A 27,756-nucleotide genomic window follows, 5' to 3' on the forward strand; every position below is an offset into this window, starting at 1 on the left:
TATACATTTATATAATATCTGAGCTTCTTTATCATAATATTTGTCATTACATATTATAGAATATTTGTTAAAATTGAATACAGAAAAATACTTTACGTGAGTTTTGTGTATCAAAATATTTTAATTATTCGTATACATCACTATTTATAACTTTCCACTTCACGCAGAGTTCCGTTTATTAAACGGTAAAGAAATCGCGAAGTAAAACGTCACAACTTGTCACATTGAATTTAAGAAAGTAAAGTAAAAGTGTTCTGAGGGAAAGGAACGTAATTGAGTGTCATGAAAATTGTAAATTAGTAGGTGCAGTGAAATATTCTTTGGTTTTTAAAATTATATAGTTCTAAGGAAAGGTAATTAAATAACACATTGTTAGCAGTTGAAAATGTTGATAAATTGTAGAAAATGGATTGTAAAGACTGTGCATTTTCAATGTTGTGTTGCATTATCGATCGGTGCATCTAAGTAGGGCACAGATTTTTGGCCAAGTAAAAAATTGCTGCTGATAAGTTTATTCCGCTGTGATAAAATATGTATTTTATTTTGTGGCTATCATATAGGAACTCCTGATTGCGACAGTATTATCAATGTACTAAAAAAAAGTGTTATAAGTGCGCCAGCTTTATTTATTCAATTATTTTGGTTTACTGTTTAAGTAGTTGCTAGTCATCATTTTTATTTTTGTCTTGGTTCGTTACGAAAATTTATCAGATAGTAAACAAATGTGTGCCAGATTAATATTTGCCATTGTATATAGTGTAGAAATTAGTATGTTTCATAGAAAGTGGGTGGTTCTTTAGTGAACATTAGTGTTGGTGACTTGAGAGGGCGTTAACACTCCCCAACACATGTGTATAGTGTAATGTGTATAGTGTAATGTGTAGATTTATGATGTGGACCAGTTTTGTTAGCCTGTTTGGAGTTTTTGCTGATCTTTAGCAGCTTATACCTATAGCTTGTTAGAATATAACTTGTGTAATCGGTTTCAGTCAGTTGTAAGTGCAGATACAAGTAATAATAATAGCTTATAAGTAAACCACAATGATTGAGTATTTTACAGTAGTGGCTAAAGGTTGATTAATATAATCATTGCCTGCTTATTTTTGCAAACTTGACAAAATAAATGGCTTGGTCCAACCTAGAAAAAAGCACTGGGCTTACAGGGGCCTGTGTGGTGCTGGCTCTTTGTTGAAAGCAGTATGCTTTCTTTTGTTCCCTCCAGCTGTACCAAACAAAAAACCCTCTACAAAAAACTCTTAGCTGTGCAGAAGTTTGGATTCCCATTTAAAAGTTTCCCTTTTCAATAGTTATACAGATATTGCAACAATTCACTAAACAACATCAAAATATGATCATAAATAAGAAATTAAATGTGATTGTATGAAATACTGTGCTTTCCTTATCAATTAATGATACAAAATATTGTTTATTGTTAAATTCCCTTTTAAATGAGCATTCTGTTCCCAATGAAAATTAATAGATTAATGCATTATTAGTCTTCTTAGAGATTTAGTTTATTTGATTATTTGTTTTATGGTAATTTCCAGACACTTCTTTTTTCTCTGGGTTTTTGCTTGATTCCATGAGATTTTTCTCAAGTTTCATGAAATAGTAAAAATCAAATATAATTTTCCTGGATTGTCTTTTTTACTATAAAAACATAAACAAAACAAGGCAAAACAAAATAAAATGGTTGTCATAGTTATTTCTTATTATTTTTGGCCAGCTTATGCCCCCAAAGGGGTCACATTAAAGATAAAAATTGTACCTTTAGTAAACAATATACATTTTCCATACTGTGTTCTGTCAATTTTCTTTGGGCATACAAGTAAGTGAAGACATTGACTCGCCTCCCTCGACCCTAGGATATGTTGCTCCGTACATGCCCTGCACCCAAAAAAAACAACTGTTGAGTGAGCTGCAGTGTGTTAAATGTTTTAGACAAAATGGCCAGTGAAAGCAGCTCTGCAGTTTTGGATCTTAATGACGCCGACACGGAGGACACTGAGGCTGCCAGCGTCACGGACGAGGCTCTGGAAGTAGTGCCTCTCATCATGGAACATGGCTATGATATTGCTGTAAAGGTATGATGACTGCAGCATGGCATATCATAGGTAGTAGGTACCTCGATTTAGTATCTAACATGTTTGGAACTGGTGTAGATTTTTGAATGTTGTTCCCCAAGCAGTATTATGAGTTTTTCTTGCTGTACAGTTTTAAAGGAAATTATTTAAAATGTTTTATGTTACGACAAATACTTTGGTGACAGTAAGTGTCTAATAGTAAGATTTTTTTAGTCTATTTATGTAGAAAGTGCTCTCCATTTATTTAGGTGGATGCCCCAATGAAGCAATTGTCTACCCTGGAAACTTTTGTAACGTACCGCGTGAGGTGCGTGTGCGCACGATGGGCAGCGCCACCTTACGTCAGGCGAAGATACAACCATTTTAAGGTAAAGATTCATCCCGAAAACTTCCTTAGACTGGCTCGGTGGCGTAGTTGTATTGCGTGAGTTAAACGGCTGTAAGGGCCCGGGTACAATACCCAGGTCGGGCTAAATTATATAAGTTTTCCTGCTCAGTACCAGTGCCGAGTCTTAAATTTTTGCCCGATATGTTCAAGGACTCTCATCTTATCACATCATGAGACAGAACCCACAGGTGAAAAGTAGACACCCTGGTTGCACATCTGTCTACAGTCTACACGTTCAAAGATAAATGCGTGATGTGTGTCTGTATTTTTTTTAAACTTTCGATAAAAAAATTAAGTTATTCAATAAAAGTAAATAATAATACTTGAAGTAAGTATTATTATTTACTTTTATTGAATAACTTAATTAACTTATTATAGTTATTACAACGTCCAACCATTTTTTTTACTGTACCACGTCCCAATAGGTCTTCCGTCAAAGTCCAAGATATTTTATTCATCACTCGACACCTACTTCCTTTGCAGTTGCTCCACAAGCGTCTGTCGGCCGCCCACCCGCTGATCGCGGCGCCGCCCTTGCCGCCTCTCCACTCGGCGCGGCAACAACTCGACAGATACTCGCCTTCCTTCGTCGCCATCAGGACGTTGGCGCTGAACGCGTTCTTGGGTACGAAATCTTTTAAAAATGCATTTCTAAAATATGTTCTGAATTCCTGGTTTTATTAAAAATGTGCCAATGTAAAATGTTTGTCCGAAAAAAACATGGCGGTCGAATATTTCGCAACATATGAATTGAATATTATTTCATAAATTCACGATTACTGCACATTGAACTGTAGTGAAACTAGCTTAGTTAAACTCTGATCGAGTTGATTACTAAGCTAGATTAAATGTTGGACGCCTTACACTCCAACTGTTGCGAATTTTTTTTTATTTCAACTGGTTTTGCTTAATATTTTTTTATTACCCGACGTTGTAATAAAACTCTCTAGATACTTCATGAATTTAATAAAAATGGGAGATACAGTAGGAACATACACCTATTGTACTTTTTCATAATAAAGGATTAATGATAAACTCCTGGACACAATGATATTGGTAGAATCATCGCCTAAGCGGGGAAGCGAGATATGCTATATATTTAACACCCTGTATAATTAACTCTCTAAAAATCCGTTTTATAATATGTTGATTATAATATATATATCATTTCAGATCGTGTCGCAAAGCATCCCATACTTACACATAGTGAAGACTTTAGAATCTTCCTCACTACACCTGATGATGAACTGGACAAGGTAAGCATATATTGTTATAGACAGGGATAGATATATTACTTTGTAACAGTCAGTGACATGGCTGTCATGAAAACTTGTTAGGTATAAACTTTTATTAAAGGACTTTATTTCTTCAACTATCATCTTGAAACTAATTACTCAATATCTTTAAAGTTAGAACATAAAAAAAACAGTAAGACTTCGTATCACTCTCATGGGATATTAACTCTCTTAATGTCCATTTTCAGGTGTTCAAAAGCGACAGTAGCGCGATGAATTTATGGGGCCTCAGCAATGCGCTGTCGTATGGCGGCGGTGAATCCAAAGCTACCAATGGTGCTAGGTGAGACAATACTATCTGTTGGGAAATTAAATGTTTGTCTGTGTGGAAATGTATGTGTGATTTTTTTTTTTCAGAGTAAAAGATCCCGAGTTTTCGGCGGCGGTGGATTATTTGCTGTCTTTGCAACAGAAGCTAACAACCTTATGCACATTAACTAACAAACTATACAAAGGCACGGCGGGACTTAATACCGAATATATGAAGTGAGTATTTGTTATATATGTGACTGGCAGGTTTAGACCTGTCACAATAAAGACGTCAGTGCGTTATTGACTGTCAACGAGTTTACATTAAATAATTACATATTTAACATTGGCGACGAGGATTTTACTCAATATTCTCGTAAAAAAGTGTATTTACGAAAATATGGCTCAAACATTTGGTATTCTTACGACCTTCGACCACAATTTGCAAACTTGGCCAGAATACAAGGGACGGTTGCTACAATGGTTCGTCGCAAATGACGTCTCTGAAGCTACCGATGTTTCAGGATCCAAACGGCGTGCTATTTTATTAAGCGCACTCAAGGAATCCACGTACAAGCTTGCTGCGAATTTGGCCTCGCCGAAAGAACTCATTTCCATCCCGTTCGATGACATATTGGGTCTTCTGGACGGGCATTTTGTGCCCCAAGTGTGTGGTTTTCATGAGAGGTATAAATTTTATTCAGCAATCCAAGTCGAGGGAGAAACCTATCACCAATGGGCGGCGAGATTGCGTGGACTATCGGCAAACTGTGGATTTTTAAACGTGGAGGAAGCATTACGGGACCATTTTGTAATGGCAATGCTACCTGGAACGGAGCGTGAAAACTATTTGCTCAAGATCCAAAGAGTTTAACGCTAGGAAAAGCGGTGGAGTTAGCAGAGAGGATGCGGTGTGCGCGTGCAGGCGCCTTAGCATCAACGGTCCCGGAAAGGCACCGTCTAACAACGATCAAATACTCAAGATCGACGCCAAAAATAATTCTAGTGTTAAACTGTTGTGTTCGGTTTGCGGTTTTAAAAATCATTCTTCAGCTCAATGTAGATTCGCTAGCTATAAATGTAAAAGTGCAACGTTAAGGGGCATTTGCGTCGCATGTGTAAAAAATAATTTCTTGGAACATGAGATCATTAGCGGTGATGACGGTGAGTTGTATAATATTCGCACCTATAATGGTGAACCAATGACAGAGGTTGTCACTGTTCTAGGGAAACGGATCAGGTTTCAGGTTGATAGCGGGTCAGCTGTTACTGCGATTTCCGAGCGAACGTATTTTAAACATTTTAAGGAAGTAGTGTTGTCCAAAACAACTAAGTATTTAATGTCTTATACTGGTCGACGTATTGAATGCGTAGGTATTGCAAAATTGCCGTTCACATATACTGGGAAAACATGTACGTTAAATGTGTTTATCATTCGTGATGGCGGTCCGCCACTTTTAGGGAGGGACTTTATATCTTTCTTCCGATTAGAATTACTTCCCATTAATTTTTGTGAGAATACCTCAGATTTAATAGAGCGCCTAAAGAATGAATTTCCTCGAGTATTCAGTGATGAGTTAGGGAAATTTACTAAATATAAAGTAAAACTTAAATTGAAAAATGACGCTAAGCCAATTTTTTAAGCCGCGTCCCGTAGCCTTTGCTTTACGTGATAAGCTGGACAAAGAGATAGAGCGTCTAGTGTGCGTTGGCATATTGAAGCCCGTAGAGCATTCCGAGTATGCTTCGCCCGTGGTGCCCGTGTTAAAGCGCGACGGTTCCATCCGGTTGTGTGCTGATTATTCAATCACAATTAATAAACAACTATTGGTCGATCAATACCCTTTACCCACCGCGCAAGAACTTTTACAAAGTTACAGGGCGGTCAACAGTTCTCTAAGTTGGATCTTTCACAAGCCTACGCACAATGTGTATTAGATGAAGAGTCTCAAAAGTATACAGTTATCAATACTCATAAAGGGTTGTTTAAGTATACGCGCTTAGTATTTGGGTTGTCCAGCGCCCCGGCTATTTTCCAACGCCTCATGGAAAATGTTTTATCAGGTTTGGACGGTGTATTGTGCATGCTCGATGATATTTTGGTGACGGGAGTGGATAGGGCGCAACATCTAAGTAGATTGCGCACTGTACTTGCTCGACTACAGGATGCAGGCCTAACGCTCCAAAATGCCAAATGTGAGTTTTTAAAGAGGAGCTAGAATATTTAGGTTATGTAGTTGATAAGCACGGGTTGAAAAAGTCACCCAAAAGGTTTCAGCAATATTAAACGCTCCAGTTCCAAAAGACGTTGCTAAGCTACAATCGTTTTAGGTCTTGTAAATTACTATCGTAATTTTGTGCCTAATGCTTCATCAATTCTCAGTCCTCTATACGCATTGCTACAAAAAATTGTAAATGGTGTTGGACTCCAGAGCATAATGCTGCTTTTAAGAAAATAAAAACATGTTAGTATCGGAACAAGTTTTAGCTCATTTTGATACAAACGCAAAAGTAATTTTGACTGTAGATGCTTCTCCGACCGGATTAGGTGCCATTCTGTCACAAGAAGATGCTACAGGGTTGGAGCGGCCAGTATCATTTGCGTCGCGCACGCTGAATGTTGCGGAGCGCAGATACTCGCAAATACAGAAAGAAGCGACAGCCATCATATTTGGGGTTCGTCGTTTCCATCAGTATCTTTACGGCAGATCTACTCCTTTTGTTCTTCGAACTGATCACAAGCCCTTAATTACTATATTCGGGCCACATCGCGGAATTCCCGAGATTTCTGCAAATAGATTACAAAGGTATGCACTTTTTGAGTGGTTATAATTTTATAATAGAGTATGTCAAAAGTGCTAATAATAGCGCAGATTATTTTTCTCGCGCAAGTTTAGATGATTGTGAGTCATGTGAGATGGATGATCACGTAGCGCACGGATTTTCAAGATACGTTGAGGATAAGGCAACTTATGTTAATTTTGTTGTAGACTCTAGCTTACCTGTAACGCTTCAGAGGTTACGCGAAGAAACTCAAAAAGATGTGATTTTATCTAAAGTGGTAAAATATATTTTGAATGGCTGGCCGAAAAAGTTACAGACGAAAATATACGTAAATTTTTTCTTTGTAGAGACCAACTTTCATTTGAAAATGGTGTGATCATGCGAGGTTTTAAGGTTGTAATTCCTAACGTGTTACAAGCAAGTTTATTGTCAGAGCTTCATAAATCACACTTAGGTATTGTAAAGTCTAAAGCTGAAGCTCGTAGTAGACTTTGGTTTCCGGGTATCGACAAAGCGATAGAATCTATGATCGCTGGCTGTGAAATTTGTACACGGCTAAGACCGTCACCGGCGCGGGCACCGCTTGCCGTGTGGCCACACCCGTTACAACCATTTTATAGAGTTCATGTAGATTTCTTAGGTCCTGTTAATGGTGAGTTATTTTTGTCATTGTGGATGCGCATTCCAAATGGGTGGAAGTGTACAGAGTGAATTATACTTCTTCGGCCACAGTGATAGCAAAATTATACGATTTCATGTCACGATTCGGGTTGATTCACACGTTGGTTAGTGATAATGCTACATGTTTTGTTTCTGAAGAATTTACGAAATTTTGTTTAGCGAATGGAATATCGCATGTAACGTCGCCCGCCTATCATCCAGCTAGCAATGGCCAGGCGGAGAGCTATGTAAAAATTATCAAAAAAGGTATTAAATCTTGTTTGTTATCTAGTACTAATTTAAAAGAACGTTACGAAAAGTTATTAAAATACCTTTTCGATTATAGAAATTCGGTTCATTCTACAACTGGGTCTTCGCCTGCGCAGTTGGTATTTGGGCGAAAACTTCGTTCGCGCCTAGATTTGATTAATCCTATTTCACCGCCATCCCCTTCTGAATCTCTTACCAAATTTGTGAAACGACAACAGTGTTCACAGAGTAGGGCCTATGGAGGTTCCAACAGACAAAGTTTTAAAACGGGTGATGTTGTTATGTATAAGAAATATCAAGGAAATAAACAATTTACATGGAATCGTGGCATTGTTACCAAACGAATAGGCAAATTAACATATTTAGTCACGGACTGTACGACCTTAGTGCAAGTGAAAAAACATAAAAATCAACTCGTAGGAAAGTCTCTTCCTCCTATCTCTAATACCGGTGACGTCCTGGATTTTACGCCTGAACTTTACGAGACAGATACGTCTCCAAGGGAGGACCAAGCGATTGTGTCGCAAAGTTGCACCAGAGAGGGAGATGGACATAACGAAGTGGCACTAGTCGAGGCTCCAGCTGGAGATAATGAAGTGGCACTAGCCGAGGCTCCAGCCGAATTACCACTTCAGCCAAACCTGAGCTCCGATGATGAGTTTTTTGAGGCTGTGACATCAGATTCGGAAAACCAGTGCGTTCAAGATGTGACATTAGGTTCAGAAGGTCAGGTTGCTCACGAAACTGAGAATCAACTTTCCTCGGAGCAAAGGCCAGGTCAATCGGAGAGATTATTACGCCAAAAACAAAAGAGTTGACTATAGAGCTTTCTTTTGTATGGACTTGTAATTTGTTATTTTAGTTTATGTTCTGTTATTTAGTTGTACCTTAATAATTCTTATGTTATGGGGGAGAAATGTTATATATGTGACTGGCAGGTTTAGACCTGTCACAATAAAGACGTCAGTGCGTTATTGACTGTCAACGAGTTTACATTAAATAATTACATATTTAACAGTATTATTGTTTAAAATATCTTTTAGTGTTTTTTTTTATTTCCTTTGAATCGGTAAGTTAGATTCAAACACTACGTACATCCTTTTAAGCGGATCTATGTTTGCCGCCTAGAAGTTAGCACTAGCAAATCAGTTACTGCCACCAACTACAAACATGTCTACACGATTCACTAATTCGAACTATAATGTTCCCAACATGTTTTGTAGAGATCACATGTGATAGAGTTCCGTGTGTATTGTGTGCAGTATGAAGCGCGCGTGCGACGCGTGGAGCGCGAGCGCGCGCGGGCGGTGCGGGCGCGCGGCGGGCGCGGCGGCGGCGGGCGCGGGGGGCGCGGCGGCCGCGCGCGTGGGGCGCGCCGCGCACCACAAGGCGCTGCTGCCGCTGCTCGCCGCCTACGCGCACGCGCACGTCGACAAGATACGACAGCGGGACGCGCTGCACGGTACGGGACCACTTATTACTTCATCATAATATTGATAATTGATATTACTTTCACTATATTCGCTCGCTCAATATTTATGCACCGATATCAAGACTGTATCTGACGTACTTTGGTTGCCTTTTATACCACAAGAACACAAACCATTGTTAGACAATCATTTGCGATTGCCTTAACCTGTTCCACTAGTTGCTTAAATGCTTTTCACGCATTGACTATTGACTAATGTACATTATGATTTATTTCCGTGATATTATTGATTATTTACATTATCGATGGAAAGTGTTGCGAAAAATGTATGTCATGCCAGGGTGTACACACTAGACCACTAAACCTTGGACTACTACGGCCCACTCCCTGTTTGTTATGATTTATAGAAATGATAGTTCGAAAAATATGATACTGATATATTGCCAACATTCCCTATTAATAATATGATAGAATTAATAATACAATTATTGTACTGATTTGCGAACTGAGTTATTTAATATTGGCGGAAGGTGCTGACGAGGCAGTATTTATTATAATTAGGTACGAGTTAACTCGTACAGCCTGTTTATAAAAGGGTCATGCTCCGAGCATATGAATTAAGATTTCGTATAATGTGCATCATCAAACGCAAGACAAAAGGCATAGGAAGCGGAAACCGCATCGAATCCATTCCGCGCACGCGATGCTGTCGTTCAGGATGACGCATGATGATCACGAAGCATTTATATGTTGTGTACACACCTGCCGGCCTAGCATGCGCATCACGAGATATCTCGAGAACGAGAGTAGACAAATTGTCGATGTCGATTAATATCTCGTTTTCTCTAACATGCGCACCACGATCGACAAATTCCTCGTTGAAGACATAAGTTTACTCGTGAAGACAAACCGATGTTGCCCATTGAAATATATATTCTAATCATTTTATTTTCTAATATAGCTACAATGGTTTTAGTTCATTCAATTTTTATAGATCTATGATCCAATTAGGTTTTTGACGTTTTATGTGACAGTTTATGTCATAACAAAGAGCATAATGTAAATAAAAACGTAAATAAGTAAACAAATTCAAAATTAATAATAATATTGTACAATATAATAAGGATTCTAACACAAAATAACAGCTCCGCCCTATTTTGGAGTACGAAGTAACAAGACACAAATCAAATGAAATCTAATAAGACAATTATTTGTACGAGTATATGGTGCCCAAGCCGGACCTTACCTCGGGTGACTACAACCCGCCGTGAGAACGATGTACCATAATGCCTAATGGAATCAGTAGTCCAATCGGGAAGGAGATGGCTGTGGCTTTGGGCCTCACAAAATACCCAATTGATGTAAGTATAGTGAAACAATAACCTTATTAGCAAAACACCAATGTTGTAAGTTGAACTTTGCAGCCACAAAGCTCAAGTTTGTTCTTATTCGATGGTAATTGATGTTTTTTAGTATAAGTGTTTATTAAAATATGAAGTATATATTTTCTTTTTGTTTTAGTTCCGTGAATCAAGTCCCTCTACATTCATTGGAATGTCCCCAGCCCAGCAGTCAACACCATGTTGAAGAGCTTACCAATTACTACTCCCAAAAAGTTTTTTAGTTGCTCGGTTTGAACTTAATACTTTAATGAAAATATGTATTTTTATAACCAGTTTTTAAAAAACTACATTTTTAAATACTTAATATCTTGTATATATATTTCGTTAGGTATCTTTATTTATACACTAGATAAAACATCTGTATGTTAGGAAATTTAGTTCTGTTCTGTTGTGTTCTTTGTTCTGTTGGTTTAGGAAATTAATAATATAAGTAAACTGCAGCAATTACTTGAGAGTGCAATTTCTGTTTCTTGTAAGTGTTCATAGTATTTCATTACAGTAATTATTGTAGGAAATTTGTTGTATAACAAGTTATTATGAAATATTCTATTGTTGCCTAAATTTGTGTAGAAGATTTTGTTGTAATAATGAAAACTATCTTGATATTTAAAATGTGAATATAATAAACTATACATTATTTACATAGGAAAATATCTATTTATTATAATTGAGGTCATCCTGCTTGAGAGACACTTGCAGGTACTGATAATTGTACAGGTTCTTCTCACATATGATGTTCATTTATAATAGTTTCCTCCATTGGAACACTGTAACATAAAATACTGCATTACCTACAGTTACTTAACAATAGTAATATAATGTGAAGTTGTACCAGTGGTAAAATAATATAGTCAAACAACAATTTGAAACAGTGTATAACCATATATCCATTATTGTTAAGTCCATCAGTATACAATCAGTGTAAATGAAGTTTTTAATAAAGAAATAAAGCAAGATATTGTTTGTTTATATTGTTAAGTTGCATAGTAATAGTATCTTCTCCGATGCCTGGCATTCACATTAAGAGTTTTGCTGTTTGAATCCATAATGTGACATTTTTTTGTAACATATAAGTACTAGTTTTGCAAAACATAATGGTAAAACAAGTTACTCATTTGTATTTGTAGTATTAAAATAAACAAAATTAAAACTGCAATTAATCTGATTAAATAGCTCTTATTACCTCATTAGTTGGCACACTTATTTCATTTTTATGAAAGGTAACCCGCTATGTATTAATTGTGAAGATATTTCTCAAAGTAAATTAAATATTTTATTTCTATTAACTCTAGTAATTAATTAATAGTACATTACCAGTTGAACCTTGGTGTCGCAGGCATCCTTCCTCATTTTTGATATTGTGCACTTTGTGGCTCATTAGGAGGTAATATTTTTATATGGGTACAATCTAAGAGCCCTAACATACCTTGCACGTAAAATTCACGAGTCTCACCTTAAAAAAATAAAAATGATTCCATTATCTATAAATCAAAATACTTCAATTGATATTAAACTCAGCTACTTATGTAATTAAGTATGTAATAAATATATTCAATTACCTTTAAACGGACGGCTATGCCTTTGGCTTGAGACTTCAAATCGGGAGCAAACTTTTCTTTAATATACAATGCCATTCGTTTTGTAGCAAAGGGATATCATAAATCAATTAAGTATAATATGTCTTCTTTCCACTTTACACGCCTCTCGTGTGTCATATATCGATATTATTTTACTATAGTAAGATACCACCATCGCGTTTTAACGAATAAATTAAATTGATAATTTTCTCGGTTTATCTCTTCGTACAATATCAAAGAAGACAAATATCTCGTTTACGTGTGTCAAAAAACGATAAAATTATTTGCTCATGTTAGGGTTTGTAGACAAAAATACCACAGATTAATAAAACATAAATTTTTCTCTACTTTTCTCGTGACAAGTCGAGAAAATGAGCGCGCATGTTAGTGTCGGTAGACATATAGAGATAAACGACAAAATCACGAGAAAAAGTGTCGACAAAATCTTGTCGTCGTGCGCATGCTAGGCCGGCTGGAAAAAGATAGAAACCTAGAACGTAACATGAAAATAAAATAGGATATTTCGTGTTAACAAAAGACACTAATTCTGCAATCACTGGGAGTGGTGCACAGGGCCGGCGCGTTCGAGGGCTCCAAGCGCCAATAGTCAGTGGGCGCCCTCTAAACCTTGGTGGCGAAGACTTGTAAATGCCCGCGGCGCTCTTAGTGTCTGAAGAGTAGAGCAGGCTAGGGGTCGACCGGGACGCCAGGCCCTAGGGAAGATGTCAAATGCTCTAGAAGTCGCCATGGGCATATACTTGTAACTTAAAAAAATGGTCGCCAAAATATTTTTGAATGGCTCTTCAACTAAGGATTTTTTCCTAGCGGTGCACCTTGTTAGCTTGTCAGTGTATTGACGTAACGAAATGTTAATGATAGATTTATGCTACAAATTCATATCACATATTTGCCTGAATAGATACAATATCTGAATGTATGTTATAGCGGCGTTCGTGTCTGGGACCAGCTCTACTGACGACCTTCACAACAAGTAAGTCATTACATGTAGATTTTACGCATGTGCTGAAATCGGCTATCGACGCAAGAAAATAATATTGGAAATAACCGATTGAATAACATAAGTTATACAGGGTCATTTTGATATTACCTTAGTAAATAAAACTACATACATGTCTACCTCCGCTAATGCTATACCATAAATCAATAACGAATATTTAAACGAAAATCCCAAGTTTGCTTTTCCGATTATTTTATAATTTTGTAGTTTAGTGCGAATATTGTGTGTGCGTAAGTGTATGCTGTGCCGCGATATGTTGGCGCTGCGACGAATTCACTTAGAGTAGTAGTACTGGCTTTAAAATATAAAAATTCATTTCTTTTTTTATTGTTATGTATTTTGTTCGAAATTTATACTTTGTATATTACATCTACGGTTCAAGTAACTTATTGTAACTAATATTTTTAAGAAGATAAGAATATGGTTTCATTTAGCAAAGCTATATCCAAATGACCCTGTAAGTATTTAAATGGCCTGCGATATGCATTGTATAATTTAGAGGCTTTGTCGACACCATTTCACGCAGTTCAATGAAAATAATATTAAGTTTTCACGTTGTCTTGGCAGTTGGCATAAGCAAGCAGTGCTCCTGAAGCAAAATAACATAATATAGCTTTGTTATTAATCGCCTTACAATTCATAATCTTTATTACATAGTATTATATTCTACAAGTGCTGTAGATGTTCCTAATAAACATATTTTTAAAATTTTGTTATCCTTAACTGGTACCCAGGAAAGCTATTATTATAATTTATGGAACAACACATACGTGAAAACACACATGCAAAAATAACCCGATGTATGACATATTGACCCGTTGACGATATAGTATAATTGTCGATAAATTAACCATATTCTAATGTGTTAATATTTCCTTATAACTTTATATGTAAACATCTTAAGAGTAAATCTAGAGTGTCCACATACCAGTAAAAATATTGTCGTACTAACAAAAAAATAATATTACACAATTCGTGCACAGGGTCGAGCAAGCGACAGAAGCTCTGCGGGCCGAATTAGCCGATTGGCGACCGAAGACCAATGAGCAAGTGAAATCGCTCCTCCTTTCCTTAGCAGAAAGACAAGTCGCTCTACATTCCCAGTCGCTGGCAAGTTGGGAACACGCGCTAGCACTGTCTGCCAACACGCAGGATCTGTTCAAGACAGTGTCGAAGAGCGCAGTAACACTCGTCCAAGACAATGACACCGATGTGGACAGTGACCGATCGGGCCTGATCGATGACTGACAAAATGCGACAGAGTTCTGCAGGACTGAAGTGACCGAGGATGCAGTTAGTACTGTTGGTGTGGGCACATTAGAAGAAGACTCCACATCTAGCACGGATGGTATTGAATCGTACCAGGTTCCAGGGTGCAGTACTTACCATGCTAATGTGATAAACGAGGATTCCTCCTGCAGCTCTCATGTCGATACGAAGGAACCCGATGACGTAAAACCTTACGAAATCACTTCTGAAAACATAGACTGTGGTACCGATCCGTCCGCGTTAAAAGACCAATGCTCTACATCTTCCATCCAGAATAAAGAGTTATCCAAAGAAGCAAGTGATGATGCAGCAGTAGCATCCACAGATGATGGTGATGCTCCCCCGGTAGAAACCAAAGATCAAAGCTGTAAGACTCCAAAAATTAACAGAGACGAGGACGCTGAAGATCAGCCTGGTACATCACAAATCAATGAGATGGAGTTTTTAGATGATCCAACACCTTGGCTTCACAATGAATCTAATATTGATACCTTTACCGCCATCCCTTGCAGACCTCGTCCAGATGCTAATGAAGCTCCTGTAGTGGAACCCAGAAGACCTCGCATAGAGCCCAGTGTAGCTCGCGATATGCCAGCTGCATCTCGCGATGTTGCTCATCATTCTCTCGAGGTCGCTCGTCGCAGGTCTGATGAAAATGAATCACCTGAGGACATGTCTAGATCATGCATTAATAACAATGAAATGGAAGTAGTACGACACGAACTTAGTCCTGATGTCAGTGAATCTTTTGAAGTAATGGCGAGCACGCCTCCTCCTAACGTCAGGGAGTCACTAGAGGAGTCATCTAGCAGACCTCTGCCTGATGATAGTGAATCAATTGAGGTCATACCTCGTAGTCCTTATAATAATAGCAGCGATTCTCTTGAGATTATATCATTTAGATTACTTCCCGAAGCCAATGAATCAAGGGAAATAAATGAGAACGAGGTCAAGCCACTTCGACCCGATGCCAGGGCAATACTTGATACAATACCCGACAGAGCCCGTACTAGCGAATCACTCGAACTCAGACCTTCAACATCTAGAATGGTTGATACTAGTGACACATTAGAGATTGTGCCATTTGGCTCTCAGTCTGATGATACTTTACCACATGAACTTATATCTAGTAGACCATACGCTGACAACGTCACGGAAATAATTACATTCCAAGCCTGCAGACCTTATGTTATTAATGAAGAAATATTCGCGGGTCCTTCCAGCGCGCCTGACCCTACGACCAATGCACCACGAGGGATAATATCTTGCAGACCACGTACAGAAGACGATCAGCCCGGTGAGAATGCACCCTGGTCTCCCCCCACTGATGCTAATGAAGGTTACGACATGTTACCCCGGAGTCCTTACAATGACGAAGCTCTCGAGCTCCTACACCAACTTCTTCGTGCCGATAGCGAAGAGATGTTTGAGCGCGGCGAACCTTTTATAAATGTTGGTGATCCACTAGAAATCATGCCTCCAAGATCTGTTGCTGATGTCGAGGAATCATTCGAGGAAATGCCGGACGGACCAAATTCCGATTCGGAAACACTGCCAAGAGATCCATCTTGCATGGATGTCACAGAATGTTTAGATCCATCCTGCCAGTCGCAAACTGCCGCTATGGAAACACTGCCGGAGGACTCTTCCTGCGATACTGACTCTGATTGAGATGTTAGTAGACTGTACATAAGGACTGTACTGTAAGCGTAGGCGCATATACACGATATTTTTGTTGATCGGCTGTTAGTTGTATGCCAAAAGGGATCGTAGAAGTGCGCACTCGAATATATGTAGAGTCCCGAACACGAATTTCATGTTAGTTATTTATAAATGTTTTTTATCGTGTCCGGGTCGAGTCGAGGTATTGTCGCTAGTTAACGATTCCCGTTTAAGTAGTTTAGTCGTGATGTTTATCGTATGTATGCGTCTGAGCAGTGTTGGTTACAACCATATCAATTTGTAATTAAATAATAAATTATTTAATCTATGTTTTGTTTCATTAATTCGAAAGATCAGTTAAAACCCTTGTCTATCGTATAGACAAATTAAGGTTCTTTAGTACTTATAAAGTTACAGAGAATATAAATTAGGAATAAAAAAAACACTTAAATAAAGAGATACATTTTCTTTATTCGTGTACATTTAGACAATTAAACAGATTTTTTTTTCACATCGAAAATTTTTTTTGCGTTCACTAGACACATAGGTCTACGTATGATTTAAAAATATGCAATTATTGTTAGAAACAATCATTTTTGGCTCGATTTGAAATTGAATAATTCAAGAATAGTGCAATTTATAAAATCTGGCTCCATAATATGGATTTCGGGCTACAGCGATTATTGCCCCACTGTAATCCGATCGCTATGCGACATTTGCATTAATATGTGTATAAGGAAAGGTATATCTGAGATTCCTATCGAAATCATCACAGCCTGTTTTGCAAACAACAACTTTTAATACGACAATTTACTTAAACACATACACCCTTATTCATAGACGTTATTTATCTAAGGACGGAGCATTGCTGTAATAACAAGTCTGTTTCTCAGCTTTGTTTATCTGACAGCTTGCTGTTTATTCAGCTTTGTTTATCTGACAGCCAACTAGATTCGAGTTGTATCTCAATTAGCCAATCACAACGGCCCTATGACTACGCACTGCGACGGCTGGTATGTCGTCAGCACTGAGAAACAGACTTGTTATTACAGCAATGCTGCGTCCTTAGATTAATAACTTCTATGAATGAGCGGGCTACATAATAAGATCCACAACACCTATTTCTACCTTTTTATCTAGCGTTGCCTCCGATGCAAGTGTCCTGAGCTTGCATCTTCGAGACTTAATACAACAAGTATTCACTACTTAAGATCTTATTAATTGCACATCAAAATATGGTATCGATACAAATTAATAAATTAAAATAATATAAAATTTCCCTATCCCTTACATTCTATTAATACTTTCAATAGTCAAACGTTAGTCATCATGAATATACGGAACATAGCTTTACGGCTAGATAGCATCTAATAAGACATGGCGTGACCATGAGTGGCCATCGGTAAGTACTACGATTTTCGTGTCCAAATAAAAGTATTCAATAATGCCCATCACGACATTGCATTAAGTTAAATCAGAGATTTATATTTTTTAATTATCTTGACAAAGAACAAATTTGGTTATGTTTTTGTCTCTGATCACGTGACCAGCAGGTCTGACTATAGTACAAAAATAAATTAAACTATACTGTTGGTTTTACCGGGAAAGGTTTCCTGCAATATTCTGTAGCAGTCGTCCCACGGCACCACTTTGGCTTTGATCTGAGGGTTGGGGGATGCTAGCGTCTTTTTTATTAAGTCGTCGAGCGGGTATCCGCGACGCGGGAATACTGTCGCCTGGAACAATACACAAAATGGGTTCAGTACACAGTGAGGGGTCATTCATAGTCGTTAAAGCAACAGTGACTGAAACAAATTCCATATATAGAAGACTAGCTTTTGGTGGCAGCTTCGCCCGCGTGAAGGTGTTTTCTGGGATTATTGTTTTTACGACTTACTTGATATGTATCGTTATATTATGACCAAATTACACAAAATTATTATAAATTGTAGGTTATGCGTTATTCTGAAGTATAAACAATATAACTGTAAAGTTCCATCCAAATCCGTTCACTAGTTTTTTCGTGGAAGAGGAACAAACATACATCCATACATTCATCCTCACAAACTTTCGCATTTATAATATTAGTAGGACTGAGTTCTTTATGCGCGAAACTATAATTGAAATGCTGTAATTTTATTACTTACGTGGGGCGGTAAGCTAGTCGCCGGGCAGAAGTCATTCCTTCCGTCACCGGCATAGAACACATTACTGTATGGCGGCCGTTGCGCGCACCACTGCGCCAACGCCAGCGACTTGCACAAGTTGCTGGGGCAGCGTGGGCAAGCGGTCTGGTGCATGTGAGGCTCTATGAACAGCCGCCCGTTCTGCCAAAAGGCGCGGTTGGTCACCACGGACGTGACATGCTCCTGGTAATAAAAAAAAATAAGAAAACATATCAGTCAAGATCAATCAAAATTGATTCTTTTCAGGACTTAAAGTCAATCAAGTTTCTATACCAACAGTCATGTCACTGAAGTCATAACAATAGCCTGCTCATGACTAATGTGACAGTTGCATGGCACTATTGATAAGAGCTGACAAGACCTCGAGGAAATAGTTGACCTTGCGGAACACTTTTCCCTTACACGCGGCAAGGAAGTGAATCATTGCAACGAATCACGCGATCCCGCGATGTCGCTCAATATTCACGTAAGTGCTAAACTCGGCGATATGGGTGTGATAATTATAGTTACCACCTATTAGCATATAGTCCGATATGTGTACGCAGCATTTAACAAAACAGGTAGGTACAATAGTATTTTAATGGCCTTGATGAAAGCAACGTTTAGAGGGTAACGTACGTACGTCACATATACGTTGTATCACCAGGACCGAACTAAGGCCACTACACTTACTAGGTCCACTGCTATAAGTACATAACTATGTTATCTGGCCCGAGGAGCGTTAGGATTTAGGAGGCCATAGTCAAGACTCAAGAGAGAGAACCTTTCTACAATAGTTAACATAATATTTCATACTTGCGTAATTCGTCCCTATCAGAATTGGGACCCTACACTTTCACTAGAGATTTTATTTAACACTAGCTTTTGCCCGCGGCTCCGCCCGCGTTATAAAGTTTTTCAGGCTAAAGTTTTCCGTTATAAAAGTAGTAGTTTCCCGGGAGCCTTTGTTCTTCCCAGGGTCTCAAACTGTCTCCATACCAAATTTCATCTTAATACGTTGGGTAGTTTTTGAGTTTAACACGTTCAGACAGACAGATGCAGCGGGGGATTTTGTTTTATAATATATTTTTTAGAACTTTTAAAGTGGAACAATCCCGTCATACATCATTGTTGCATAACTTTACGCAGCACAGGCAACGGAAGCTCTCAAAACTTATAATTTTCCCCGTTTTTGCAACATGTTTCATTACTGCTCCGCTCCTATTGGTCATAGCGTGATGATATAGCCTATAGTACTCCAGGAACAAAGGGCTATCCAACACAAAAAGATTTTTTCAGTTCAAACCGGTAGTTCCTGAGATTAGCCATTACTGCTCCGCTCCTATTGGTCATAGCGTGATGATATATGACTTTGAGCACTCCACAAACAAAGGACTATTCAACCCAAAAATATTTTTTCAGTTCGAATCGGTAGTTCCTGAGATTAGCCATTACTGCTCCGCTCCTATTGAATATAGCGTGATGATATATAGCCTATAGCACTCCACGAACAAAGGGCTATCCAACGCAAAAAGAATTTTTCAGTTTGGACCGGTAGTTCCTGAGATTAGCCATTACTGCTCCGCTCCTATTTGGTATAGCGTGATGATATATAGCTTATAGCACTCCACGAACAAAGGGCTATCCAACACAAAAATATTTTTTCAGTTTGGACCGGTAGTTCCTGAGATTAACCATTACTGCTCCGCTCCTATTGGGTATAGCGTGATAATATATAGCCTATAGCACTCCACGAACAAAGGGCTATCCAACGCAAAAATAATTTTTCGGTTTGGACCGGTAGTTCCTGAGATTAGCGCGTTCAAACAAACAAACAAACAAACAAACTCTTCAGCTTTATATAATAGTATAGATTATCTACTTTGTGTGACTATCTTTACACTATTTCAGTAGATGATTTGTATTACAAAAGAGGAACCGAGAATGCTGGGTTTTATGCTGATCTATCGAACTACTGCGACATTCTAAAAATCATTTCAGTAATAAAATTACTTTGTCCTTAAGTGCCATAAATAATACGCCCCGTTTTATTTTATATTCATACAAATTTTTGTTATTTTCACTACTGCATAATTACTTGTGCAATACTTATTTAAAATGCTTGTATTAAGATGTGCTTATATTATTATGGTATGTGTCATAAGTTATTGTATTGTATTGTTTATCGAACTGCATAACTGTGGTCCTTTGTTGGCTTATAAAAGCAAATTCATGTCAATAGATAAATGTGATGCATTCAGCCACGACTCTATAAATTATACATCTTATTCTTTATCTTAACGTATTCAGGGTAAAAATAATCCATGTACGTGAAATGGCGTTTGAATCGGTTATCGCCAATGCATCCTTGATACGTTGTAACTTAATTAGTATATAAATGATAATATTCAGAAATAGTTTCCTGATCCTACGTGTACGCCAAAATAAACACGATATCACAATTATAACTATTAGTATATCTACGTAAAACGCATTACATGCACTTTATTCATCAATTTTAACCGATTAAAAAAAGGAGGAGGTTATGAATTCGATGTGTATTATTTTTTTATGTTTGTTACCTCGGCCTTTTATGAACGGATTTGGAAAATTATTTTTATTCGAAAGAATATACCTACAAACTTTGTTTCAAAATCGCTTTAGTAGTTTACATACTTCATTCTATTACATAACACCTTCAGGTAAACTGGACTATACACAAAATCTCAATTATTAAAAAATATCGCCTTAAAGAAAAAGCTAAGCCCAAAAAGATATCTTACCAGCAGTCCATGAACCTTGAGCCAGTGATTGACGAAAACAGTATTGGCGTCAGTAAGGATCAAGACATCCCAGCCCGCGGCAGCCAGGGTCTTGATGAGCTCTTCCAGCCCAGGAGTCGGGCGCATGGACGCGATGCTGTCCAGGATGTCCGCCTGGCTGAGACCAGCGGAGTACGCATGTTCGAAGACCTGATGAAAAAACAAAAGCAAACTTTAAAAACGTTTTTTATCCAATCAAACGTTACTAAAGTTTACTATTTTATTAAATTGTATATTTATACAGATGTTTGGATTTTTTGCATATCACGCAAAACCGCTGAACGGATGAGAGGAAATATAACATACATAAGTATGTATGTTATATTTCCTCTCATCCGTTCAGCGAAACTGCAAAACTGTTTCGCAAAACTTGATCTATATTCAAGTGAATATAGATCAAGTTTTGCACTAATATACAGGCTACGTTTTATATCAGAAATATTAGTGCCATTTTTTATCCGGGAAGAGGCTTTCACACGTGACATGTATGGCTGCATTGTCAAATGAAGATATAGTTACATAAATCTTTGGATAAAGTCGGTCTAACTATTTTATGATTTTGAAGTCATTGCCAAAGAGCACGAGACATCGTTTATTGACGCTGTGCCAAATATAACTACACATTATTTATAGAAACAAACCACGTGAAGATTATTTATGACATAAATTTAATTTTGACTATTCTTTCCGTAGTCACTTTCAATATGTCTTCGTATAACAGAAGTTCTTTCTGATACCCTTTAGGACGAAAACTGCGATGTTGCAGATGATTAAAATACTCATAAAATCATTACGTTATTTGGCTAAAGTCTTTGTTCTAACTTTTTCGCTTCTTCGTAAAAGTCTCCATACTATAACTTTAATACCAAGTACGTAGTATTTACTTATAGATTTTAATATTTAGGTTTAGATTCTCAGCATTCAGACAGACAAACCTACAAACACCTTCCTTAATTCTTCATATATTTGGCAACAGAATCATAAAAAATAAATATTATCCTCGCTCATTTGAACACTCATTTCATGCGAAAGGTCTTGTCCTTGGCCTCAGTTGAGAGTTGTTATTCAGCTTTATTACAGCATTTGTTTGGCTGCCATAGCAATTAATTTGCATGCAGTAACTGTAATACAGGCCCTGAGGAATATTTTGCCGTTTTCGTAATTAGTTAGGTATCTAATAGTAAAAACATACGTCTAACGAGCCAGGGTTATGTGGTTAGGGAAATGGTTTTCATAGAGAATCAAGAAAGTTATAAAAGTATGAATAAATGAAAACACTTTATTGTATACACCAAATACAGAGAAAATGAATACAATTATCACTATATAGTATAAAACAAAGTCTCTTTCTCTGTCTCTATGTCCCTTTGTATGCTTAAATCTTTAAAACTACGCAACGGATTTTGATGCGGTTTTTTTTTAATAGATAGAGTGATTCAAGAGGAAGGATTATATGTATAATAACATCCATTAACTAGTCGAGAAATACTGTTATTTTGTTATGTTATACCCGTGCGAAGCCAGAGCGGGCCGCTATGTTTTTATATACAACGTTCACAGTTTTTCTGTAGTGTATTTAGTATCAGCATTGCACCCGTGCGAAGCCGGTGCGGGTCGCTAGTTACATTATAAAAATAGGCGGTTTTGTCGCTAAAAAGCGATCTCTTCCAGACAACCTGATCTATAAAGAGACATTTTTATAACAAGCTAAAGAAGGAGTGTAGACTAAACAATTCCATATGAAAAAAAAAGTAATTAACGAAGAAAAAAATTAGTAGCAAAGATTAGAATTTCCTGCAGACGTAGGAAATTTTATAATCAATTTACACTAACTAAAAAAGTAATAGTTTTTACTATTCTTTTGAATATTATTTATTTATTTATAAATTAAAGTGATAACAGGGTACAGATACTCTTACTTTGGATATTATAAAAATCCTTTCTGAACCGATAAGGTATTATTGCGACCGATGTAGATAATACGAAGGTTTTTTTTTAACATCTTGAAATCCACGCTCATTGCAGATGCTCAAAGTATGTCGACATGACAAACAAAGTTTATCCCAATAATTATCAATGCAACGGACAACCACAGTTTTTTTTCCAACCGAAATACTACAGATCACCTTTGATTAAATCCCATTGATCAATACAACACAACGTTAAGCTTATGTAGTCGAGATAAAAAAATCGATTTACGCGATAATAATCTACAAATTCTTGTTATAGGTGGTCACGGTACTTTATGAAAAGGTGCTAAATCTTTTTTACTCGTGCTGGTTTACCGGAAACCCGGTAGTAAGTATAGTAATGTACCAGAGGAACACCGAAAAACGAAACTTACACCTAAAGACATGTTGTACCTTGGTATCGGACACATATCAACCAGGGTGCGCAAAACTTGGTGACGGGATTAGTTTGATAGAATATCGGTATCTGGCCTATTTATATACCTACATATAGATACTATTATAGGCGTATTAAGGCTATAAAGCTGATGAGTTTGGTATTTTGGATAGAGCGCGCATATCTGTAGCCAGATTCGACAAAAAATTTAATAGCTACAATCCAGCGGCGTAGCATTGTATACTACCGCCTTCGGGCACGGAGCGAGAACAACAAGAAAACAAATAAACAATTCAACTATGTAAAACTAAGCATCACGCGCGCCTCGTGCCTTAGTATAAGTAGCAAAAAATAATCTTGCCCCCTATCACATCATGGGACAAAACACTTGGCGAAAAGTGGATGCCTTGGTTGCGCCTCTGCATCTCCTTCGGGGATAAATGCGTGGTGTGTGTGTGTGTGTGTGTATTAAATTTCTAGAACTTAACAATGGGTACCGTATGGCTAATTAGACCCTAGATGTTTAGTTACCCACTTCTGCTATAATAACATTTTCTTTAACGCTACTACACAATACAAAAGTAAGTAGCTAAAGTTGTCATGGTTGAATAACAATAGAAATACATTCTACCTATTGCTGAATTCATTTTCAGATGAAAGGCGTTTGCGGTATAATAAGGGGTGACGCAGGATTTGCGCTTTACTTGTATGAATAGCGATCTATTCACGTGGATTAAATCTGTACATTACATCTTAGTTCGTGAGTCACGTTTTGTAATTAACTATTACTTCAGTTATATGTCAATTGCTGTAAATGAGCATACTTAGTTACTTTGTTTTATCGATTGTCGTCGATTTGCAAGATTTTATTGATTTTGGCTTCGATTGTATTCTAATTTGCACAAATCGGCACACATTATGCTTATGTTTATTGTTAATATTAATGGTTGATTCATTTCAATTTAGAATGAGTTCATAGCGAACTTGTTGGTTTAACTTTTTATTGTTTCTTTCTAAGAACCTCACTTTAAACAGCGCCACGATACTCTAAGTTTGCGTTATGGTCAAGAGTTCAAATATTAATAATAGATGTAAAAGTAGAATGTATGATATCAAGCCTAAACTGTTGTTATCATTGACATATATTCTATTGAGTTTCTATGGCAATATTTCTATTGGCATGACTTGACGTGACGATTCGAATCAATGATCGACGATATTATTTCGTATCACCCTTAAGTATGTTACCTTAGGACATTACGGAATAAGGTATGGTGTCGCAGTGTTTGTGTAGGAACTTTAGATAGGCCATACAACAGATATTATAGAAGGTGAACGTACATTGTTTTAGCGAATTATAGGTAACAGGACAAATTCGATAGCGTATCGATTTTTAACAAATTGAACCGCTTGTATGCACAATCCAGTCGAATCGATAGTATTAAAACTCAATGGGACAATCCGAGAAACCAGCATATAGTCTACCTATATTATTCTAAAACCTATTTTTATAAGATATGTTTGAAGATAATTATTATTTTGTAGTTGATCTTTCAATTGAAGAAAAATAAGAACAAGCAGACTCGTCTAGATACACGGGACATTTTTTAAAACAACCACCACATTTGCAGTGAAGCCCTGCTTCATAGGTAACGTGTTTACACCATTAGCCGGCTTAGGACGTAGAGAACGGGGCGACCGACAAAAGCTTTGAGTTATCAAGTGGCACAAAGAAAAATGATCACCCTCCTTCAGCGATTTGGTATAAAGGGCTCGCAAAATTCTGTCGCCCAGAGCCATGCATTAGTTATGGTCGCTGCTCGTTTATACAACATATTGTTACCACGATACGACCAATTGGCTAGAGCCATGAGCAGCTTGTCAAGGGACCTGCTATTGGCATCGTTATTGACTATTGACTTATAAAAAAACAACTTAAAGACACAGCTCATTGGTTCTTTGTACTATGAGCGAGATTTCTGGACACCACTAGGCTGATCCAAAAGAACAATGTAGTGGCGTCGTGTCGCGACCGATTCCATTTATTGCCCAATAGGTACCTACAATATCCTTAAGCAAAGTATAGATTGGACAGAAAACTTGGTGAAGTAGACTTCCGCAAGCTTTTTTTACCGTAACGTCAGAAAATTTTGTAGCTTGCAGGACTTGCGGCAAGTCGTAAATGTACAGAACTATTAAATATTGCTGCTATTGTATTGTATACGAACTTTTAGTCTAAACTTAACATCAGATTGCCCCCATGGTGTACTTTGTTGCGTGCGCGGTACGACTATAGCTCTGGGGTGTCGGGTTCGAAACCGGGTCGAGCAGTGAGATTGTGTTTTTCTGTTCAGTATTAGCAGCAATAGGGTCGCCACATATCATATTATGGGACGGAATACACACCGCGAAAAGAGGGTGCACTAGTTGCGCCTCCGCCTCCGGGGATAAAAGGTGTGTATGTCTATATTGATTTTAACTTTCCAAAATTTGATGTTCACGATATGTGTGGTATTATAATTAGGGCTCCGTACACGAAATTTGCAAACGATGCGCAATTAATAGGTAACCTTGAGTTCTGTCTGTCGGCTGTCTGAATGAATAAATGTAGGGTTATTTTTGCTGCAGATAATGGATAGCGTATTCTAACATTCACGGAATTCGTTTATTATGAAGGTTATCCCAAATAAGTACTTAAGAAAAAGGACAAAAGGCACTGGAGAATGAAACCCTCGGAACGAAAAATCTACTCGCACTTGGCCGGTGTCATAAACATAAAATACGGAGAGTCGGTTGTAAATATAGGTACCTACTTGAATAGTAAATGAAAATAGTATTGCAATTTATTATTTATGACTAAAATATTTCTTTTATGGTTATTCCCGCCTCGTATTGCCTTCTAACTCCTTATTTAGACAAGTTGTGTTCCATCGCAAGATAAAGGTTACCAAAATACCTACATATATATTAAAAAAAATACTTACATCGCTCATATAAGGTGTCCAGTCGTAGTTACTGGCTTCCCACTCTGGCGGGGGTTGCTTTTCTCTCAATCTATTTATTATTGTTGCATCTGAGTCACCATCAACTACTGTACGATCAAAATCAAAAACAGCCAACGAAGCCATTTTTAAATGCGCGCGCACACTCCCACGTTTGCAAGACTACTGCAGATTTGCGAATGTCGATTGACAATTTTAAAATCTTTCCAGTTCCATTATTTCAAGTTCATGCTTATTACGTCATTTTCAGCGTGGCACCCGAGTGACCTAAGGCAGATAGTAAAGGGAGGGAGAGTTTTGACATGACGTAATTTTGGAAGTTTTTTGTGCGGAAGATTACGCCAAATTACGTGATATGGCTTGGTGTTACTTGACAGTAGTTGACGTTTCGCGGCTGTTGTAACGTCAATGTCACTTGTCAATGAAACGTCTCTGGCAATAATAGTGATGTGAAATGAACTCGTTAGTTCAACAGCTGTTGATCTTTCGTCAATGTGTCTACTGTTCCAGGCGCTTATCAATCAACGCGTTAGTCGTAATTTATCGAAGTCTTACTTATTTGGAAGGCCTTAGTGGATTATATCGTATAAATAGTAATCTCTAATATGTTAAATGCATCAAATCGTTCCTCAATTAATAATAGTAAGGCAATAGAAAAACCTAAACACACACACTCAATACGCCTTTATACTTGAAGGATCAGTCAATTTGAAACCAGAGTCCCCACTTTTCGCAAGTGTATTTCGTTCCATGATTTACGATAGAATGCCGCTAGGTATATTGCCATATCGGGCAAATATGACTCCAAGTTGATAATTAGCAGAAATTTTACGTTAGTTTCCTTCGACACACCAAGTTCAAGACCAGAGACCAATAAACTAGATTCAAGAATTCTTATTTGTTTCAAACGGTAATCAATACCCATTATTTGATAGCGACAAGCATAGTTTTAAATTATGATAATTCTATTTGGCATATTCTTATTTTTCTTCTTTTATACCTATTTTGGCTGCCACCGTTTATTTATCGGTGATTGTGTATTTGGCATAATATATTTTTAGCGGCGTGAAGGTAGACACCGCTGTAGAGGAACAGATGGTGACGTTCCTCTATGGAAGGGAAAGATTTCCAGTCAGGCAGATGTTGCGCCTGACCGGCCGCGGCCCCTCCGATGGTTCCTATTCGGAGATGGTATATATGCAACGCGTCGCTCAAATTGTGCAAGCATGATTCAGGATCGACGTCGCCATCTATCATGATTGCTGTGTGATATCACTGTAGTTCCGTCACTGCATCGATCCTCTTGCAGTTCCGGCGATGTTGACAAGATGGC

The 27,756-nt window shown here is 37.6% G+C and overlaps 2 protein-coding genes across 5 annotated transcripts; one reads left to right on the forward strand and one right to left on the reverse strand.

Moving 5' to 3' along the window:
- The first annotated feature begins 208 nt into the window (after nucleotides 1-208).
- Nucleotides 209-16,416, forward strand: LOC115450993 (sorting nexin-7). Of its 3 annotated transcripts, none has more exons than XM_037443302.1 (10): nucleotides 209-353; nucleotides 1,925-2,084; nucleotides 2,333-2,452; nucleotides 2,956-3,097; nucleotides 3,646-3,728; nucleotides 3,956-4,050; nucleotides 4,125-4,253; nucleotides 8,993-9,192; nucleotides 13,085-13,130; nucleotides 14,141-16,416. In XM_037443302.1, the coding sequence occupies exons 2-10, from the start codon at nucleotides 1,947-1,949 to the stop codon at nucleotides 14,403-14,405; spliced, it is 1,218 nt and encodes a 405-aa protein (XP_037299199.1). In that variant the 5' UTR covers nucleotides 209-353; nucleotides 1,925-1,946; the 3' UTR covers nucleotides 14,406-16,416. The 3 variants fall into 3 exon arrangements, with proteins under 3 accessions (XP_037299199.1, XP_037299198.1, XP_037299200.1); XM_037443301.1 differs by having other exon boundaries at nucleotides 211-353; nucleotides 1,942-2,084; XM_037443303.1 differs by lacking the exon at nucleotides 209-353 and adding an exon at nucleotides 385-995 and having other exon boundaries at nucleotides 1,942-2,084.
- Nucleotides 16,417-16,539: 123 nt separating this feature from the next.
- Nucleotides 16,540-26,819, reverse strand: LOC115450992 (probable phosphatase phospho1). 2 transcript variants are annotated; one of them, XR_005113076.1, is made up of 5 exons: nucleotides 26,406-26,819; nucleotides 21,037-21,225; nucleotides 18,236-18,457; nucleotides 17,581-17,824; nucleotides 16,540-17,531 (listed from the first exon to the last, which is right to left on the reverse strand). XR_005113076.1 is itself a non-coding variant. In XM_037443304.1 (4 exons), the coding sequence occupies exons 1-4, from the start codon at nucleotides 26,547-26,549 to the stop codon at nucleotides 17,666-17,668; spliced, it is 714 nt and encodes a 237-aa protein (XP_037299201.1). In that variant the 5' UTR covers nucleotides 26,550-26,819; the 3' UTR covers nucleotides 16,540-17,665. The 2 variants fall into 2 exon arrangements, 1 of the variants encoding a protein (XP_037299201.1); XM_037443304.1 differs by having other exon boundaries at nucleotides 16,540-17,824.
- Between the last annotated feature and the right edge of the window lie 937 nt (nucleotides 26,820-27,756).

Source organism: Manduca sexta, chromosome 26 (genome assembly GCF_014839805.1).
Source record: "Manduca sexta isolate Smith_Timp_Sample1 chromosome 26, JHU_Msex_v1.0, whole genome shotgun sequence".
In the NCBI taxonomy this organism is placed as follows: domain Eukaryota; kingdom Metazoa; phylum Arthropoda; class Insecta; order Lepidoptera; family Sphingidae; genus Manduca; species Manduca sexta.